The sequence below is a fragment of the Aplidium turbinatum genome, chromosome 3 (genome assembly GCF_918807975.1).
Source record: "Aplidium turbinatum chromosome 3, kaAplTurb1.1, whole genome shotgun sequence".
Taxonomy (NCBI): Eukaryota; Metazoa; Chordata; class Ascidiacea; order Aplousobranchia; family Polyclinidae; genus Aplidium; species Aplidium turbinatum.
The window spans coordinates 24249617-24255616 of NC_137474.1; the positions used below are offsets into that span (position 1 = coordinate 24249617).

General features: G+C 38.5%; 1 protein-coding gene across 4 annotated transcripts in view; it reads left to right on the top strand.

Annotated features, from left to right (window-relative positions):
* LOC145767323 (spectrin alpha chain, non-erythrocytic 1-like) overlaps window positions 1–2518 on the top strand; it is a 203849-nt gene extending 201331 nt beyond the window's left edge. For all 4 annotated transcript variants that reach the window (XM_082579123.1, XM_082579120.1, XM_082579121.1 and 1 more), the window contains 5 exons: window positions 755–839; window positions 977–1143; window positions 1429–1629; window positions 1775–1922; window positions 2047–2518. In XM_082579123.1, coding sequence (XP_082435249.1) covers window positions 755–839; window positions 977–1143; window positions 1429–1629; window positions 1775–1922; window positions 2047–2172 — 727 coding nt within the window. In that variant the 3' untranslated portion in view covers window positions 2173–2518. The remainder of the gene's footprint in view (window positions 1–754; window positions 840–976; window positions 1144–1428; window positions 1630–1774; window positions 1923–2046) is intronic.
* Window positions 2519–6000: the final 3482 nt, after the last annotated feature.

Genomic DNA, 6000 nt, shown 5'->3' on the forward strand with positions numbered 1-6000 from the left:
TTGGTAGATCCCTAAAAAAATATCTGAAGTTTGGAAATATTGCATGCCCTAATGGAGTCAAATGTTTCATAAGTTTCGAAGCGACACACTTAGAAGAATTTGCTGAACTCGCGACGCACTTATGACGATTGATGACATTGACGCAGTTATGTTATGAGCTATATGTTGGCACACTGGATCAAAAATCATTAATCTATATGCTGATTTAATGTTTTTCTATAAATTTTATCAAAAATTAATAGAATGTTTGCGACCTTTGCAAAGAATTTCTCCCTTTTTTTATTTGTAATCAATAGTCGTTTATAATTCGTTCTTAATCACAGTCATTGCTAAACTGTGAGTGGTGATAGACTGTTGACTAACGTTTGCATTTCTAAGTTAAGCATTGATCAACACTCTCCTGTGTCAAAAGAATTAAGTTGAACATAGCCTTATTAAAAAATTTATTTCGTCCATATAATATTTTTAATTGGTAAACTAAACCTTTATGCGATGTCTTTTGAAATTTCAAACGACGCACCAGTTCGTTGCAACGTAGGTTACAGTTTGAGAATCACTGTAATACATGAATAAAGCACAACAATTTTTCAAATTTCGTAATTTATCAAGCGTGCTGCAAACTAGAAAAATTTCACGGACCCCCTGAAATCGCTTCGCTGACCCCTGTTGAGAACCACTGCTTGAGTTGGACACCAAAGTGCAGTTTTTGTGATATTTATGTTATTTTCTGATCGATTGATCCTGCTGTGTTCAGGGCGAGCATGGTGGAGGAGTCAGGAACGCTCGAATCGCAGCTCGAAGCGACCAAGCTCAAGTCAAAGGAAGTGAAAAAGCGTAAGGTAAGCGCCATCCAATGGTTTAATTGTAAGAATCGTTGCTTCTAATTGTTCTGATTGAAAATACACAGAACAGTTAGGTTGTGGAAGTATATCAGGTTGATGAAGCATCGCTTGCTTATACATGATCGATGTTTCAGACGAAACTAAAGCAGGTTGAGGACTTGGCGTCCGCATTGGAGGAGTCCCTTATCCTGGATAACGCTTACACTGAGCATTCCGCTCTCGGTCTCGCGCAACAATGGGATCAGCTGGAGCAGCTAGGGATGCGGATGCAACATAACCTTGAACAGCAGATTCAAGCCAGGTGCTTGGTCTGGTTATGTTCACAGTATAGTAAATTTGGTGACGAAACACAACTTGCAACGTCATAAATAAAATTCAAAATGAGCAAAATTACACTTATTTAAAAACTAAAAGTAAGATTGCCTCCACTGTGGAATGTGGATCCTCATCTTGCGTTATGGGCCAATACTACAGATGTTTGCTGGTATAGCCTTTCATTTTCTTTAAAAGTAAAATTGTTTGAAAAATATGAGGATCCTTGTGTCCGCTCGTGTATGTCGCTTTAAGTTTCACCAACATTGACCAGGAACATGACTGGGGTTACCGAGGAAGCGCTTAAAGAGTTCTCAATGATGTTCAAGCATTTCGACAAAGACAAGACAGGGCGTCTCGAGCATCATGAGTTCAAATCCTGCCTCCGGTCGCTCGGGTACGACCTCCCCATGGTGGAAGAGGGCGAAGAGGACCCAGAATTTCAGGCTATCTTGGACATGGTAGATCCCAACAGGTTAGTAGATTGTGTATCCTCTTTGTATTCTCTCCTCACCCAAGAACGGTGGTTGCTGCTAGTTCGAGGATTACCGGGAGTGACGTCTCTATGGCGTTTGGCCACAGCATGTAATTGTAGAACTACATTGTGACGTCGTTTGCAGGGACGGCAACGTGTCGCTACAAGAATACATGGGATTTATGATTAGCCGAGAAACGGAAAATGTCAAGTCCAGCGGGGAGGTGGAGAGCGCCTTCCTCGCCTTGAGCGTCGATGGGAAGCCATACGTCACCAAGGACGAGTTGATGCAGGTGAGATGTGATCATCTCAACTTTAACTTACGTAAAATTGCTTGTATTGTCATCGGCGTAACAAACTACGAAGACACGGCTTTTAAGCTGCATGAGATCTGTGACACTTTGTTTATATCTGCAGAACCTGAGCAGGGAACAAGCGGAGTACTGCATCAACAGCATGCCGCCCTACTACGACTCTCACGGTATCAGCGTAATGGGAGCATACGACTATATTGCTTTCACTCGGCAACTTTTTAACAACTAGATCGCGCATTGCATGTTGAGACTCATTGTTAGCATTGTTGTAGTATCAGTAGATCTCGTATCAAAGTTGTTCTTTCACCGTTGTATAGGCCTACCATATTTTCATCGCCTAAAAAGAGGACACGTTTCACCAGCGGGTAAAATAGCCTACAAGTAGAATGTTACGTAGCCTATGAAGAATTTTTTACATCTATTTGGATAATTATAGGCGTAGCCTATGCAGGAAAAGTTACAGCAAAAAAAACAAACAAAAAATACCCAGACAAATTTGTTTTTCGCAAGCCGATTTGTTGCGACAAAATAAAAATGTGATGTGATAATGTAATAAAAATGTGACAAATCAAGCAGTATCTGCAGGTAGCCATGCCTTAACTTTTTTCAGAAAAAAGGTATCAGCTTTAACGAAATCATAAAATTACTTGCTTGAAGTATAATTGAAGTTGTAGGCTATAAACCTACAGCTGTTAATGAGATGCTAAGGACAGACTCAACTAAAAGGCTGTTACCTTCCTTGTACTATTGTGACTGCATCATAGATTAAATTCATTCTACATTTGCACCCACATAAGTTGTAAGCATCCACGCTACAATTTATTTTTAAAATAAATATTTATGTTATGCTCATTGGATATTTTTTCGATTTGCTTCACTTGACAAATTAACCAAACTATTAGCCTATGTCGGTAATCAGCAACGTCTACAAGCGCTGAATCAATACAAAATAGATCTGGGTAAAACAATAATTTATTGTAAAAGTGTGAGAAGCTTAAAATGTAAATATGTCAAATCTTTTGCAATTTTTTTAAGGATTTATTTCTTTGTGATTTAGCCCAGTGAAGAGCAACGTGGTCCAGGTAGACCACAAGTGGTCCAGGTGGTCCACAGAGAATTTTCGGTGGTCCACAGATAAAATAATTCAAGACACACACACTGTCGGTAAAGTTATTTCGATATTGTTATAAAAAAATATTCTATCTTAGTGATATTTTCGAAGCTATCAATCAACTCAATCTGACAATACAAGGAAGAAAATCTGACTTAGTGAAAACCATCCAGAAAATAAAGGGCTTCATGAATAAGTTGATGTAGGCTATTGGAAAAATCTGTTTCAAAAGAAAAACACATCTTTGTTCAAGAATTTAGAAATCAGTAATCCTTCAGAAAATTGTATAAACGCTTGTTACCACCATTTAGAAAGTCTCCATGAAGACTGTCAGAGACGGTTTAAAGACATTCTGGAAAAAGATATCCCAGAATGGGTTCTTGATCTTTCAAACTTTGAACCAAATGAAAATATTAATCCAAAAATATGTGAAGAGCTGTTAGACATGAAAGAAAATGTTCAGCTTATTACAAAAATAAAAAGGGAAGGTGTCTTTGGTTATACTGAAATAATGAACTCCAATCCACAGATTTACGAAATTGTACAATCTTTCATCATATCCTTTCCAACAACAAGGCTAGTTGAGGCTGGATTTTCTGTTATTAATGACATTTTTTGTAAAAAAAGAAACCGACTTGATATTAATAAGCGTGATACAGTAAGATTAAGATTGAATCAAACTTTTGCTTGTAATTATGACTTAATGTGTGACAAACATCAAGATTGTTGCTTATACAGTAGAACTCGGTTAATCCGGATCTTCGCCTATTCCGGATGGAATCGCCGGTCAAATCGAATCCGGATTAACCGAGTTCTACTGTAATTGTTTGGTTAAATTCATTACTTATAAATCTGATATACAAAAAAGGCTATGGTCCACAGAGATTTCTAAAAAAAAATTATGGTCCACAGTCACAAAAAGGTTGCTCATCACTGATTTAGCCTACTCCATTTTTTTTATTTTGTCCCAATTTTTCATAAATTTGTTGATCAGATCTCCTCAAATGAGGAAATTTCCTCACAATTGTTGCATTGGATTTGCAGTTCCACTTGCACTCATCGCTGATCACTATTTGGCTACTTTGCCAAAGACAATCGCAAAGCAATGTAGTATGTTTCAATGAACGTTTAAGATTGTTCAGAACGGCAGATCAAATACAGTAATACCGTACGTCAATGTTTTCTTGAAAATCAGCATGTTGCATTGGTACAGAAATGGTTGGAAATTGCCAAAAAGTCACATAACAATGAAATCATGTAGAAAATAGCCTATTAGCAAGAAAACAGAAAATGTAAAAAAAAAGAGGACATTTGAGCATTTTTGGGTGTCCTCGGAGGACAATTTATTTTTCTTCTAAAAAGAGGACAAATCCTCTTAAAAGAGGACATATGGTAGCCCTACCGTTGTAGTCATCGCTTGATAACACGACCAACCATCTAACAATGCTACCTTCTCTGCTGTGTGTTAGTCCTGTATGACTCACTGAGTGTCGTGGTTGAGCTGTGCGGTCACTGCTCTTGTCATCCGGCCAGGTGTTCAACAACTCCTATTTATCTTGATGTGGAAACATTGGAGACTGGAGAGGTTACAGCGGTAGGTCCCATTTTCAATCTACCTCTCGCTGCTGGAGGATGTCCTTGTGACTGCGGGGTGTGATAACGACATCACTGAGATGATGACACACAAACTGAGTCTCATTAGCGGCAAGGCTTTCGGGGAACAAGGTTTCGAGATTGTAACTTGAACGAGGAAACGCAAACAAATGCTGAGACGAGTAAACAAACCTGTTGTTTTATGGCTTGGTCATCCTAGCAGTAAGTTTGTATTGATGATACCGTGGCGAGTTGGCGACATCGCCGCTTGATTACATGGCGAAATTAGCTATGCAACAGATTTGGACAACTAGAATTTTTGTAGTCTTTCGAAATTATATTATAATTGGACTGATTTAAGCTTTTAGCCTACAAATTAGACTAGGATTAGAATTAGAGCTAGGCTACCCAAGTTTTCACGAATTATAGTAGAAATGTGGCAGCTAAGGTTCAAAGTGTCATTCCACCATCAGAGCGCCAAAACATAATAAGTTATACATTGTAAGTTGTAACGTCAGTAAATTAGGCTAATCGAATTTTTCATGACTTTGCTGCTCAAGGGATGGAATGACACTTTGATCTTGATCGTTTTATTGCATTTTCTTCATATAACGTTAATAAGAGCGCAGTAGGCTATCCTTCCATTTGCGAAGAAATACTGTTGGACAAACTAAAAATATTAGCAAAACTGGAGATTGGATAAGAACTACAATTAGAGCAAACAAGTTTTTACCAAATTAGATTAGAATTGCCGTACGGTACCGACAATTCGCTCTAATTTATCGAATTGGAAAGTTTGCTATGCAGCATTCGACGTATCAGAGAATTTGCGTCATCTTGTAGGCCTACAAATGAATGTAACCACCACGGAAAAGCGGTCGAGTTCGAAAAGCAGGGATTGTCAATGCTTTTGGTGATGACCGGTTTAATAGAGGCTCAGTGTGTTGTAAAATTGTGTAGGTCTGAGGAAGATATACATTTCTCATTGTACAGATGTAGGCTACAACTTAACATCAGGAATGACAGAAGTGACGTTGCTAGGTGTTAATCCCAGCATAATTGCAGTTTTGAAGCACTTGGGGTAGCCCAAAGCTTGGATTAGGAAAGATCTTGGTGCGTCCGATGTCGATCCTCAGAAACCTTTTGAATCCGGTATCTTTGGTTTGCTGGCGATTTGAAGAATGTTAGGCTACTTCTCGAAACAACGAGCATAAAACACATGCGCGGTAGGATTATAGTGCAGTCGTGGGAGCTTAAAAAGTGGTGTTTGTGGGAAACTTTTTTTATCAAGCTGATACTTTTCTCAGACCTTCCCCATATTATGCAGATGGCTCAGAAAAAAATCCCCATCAA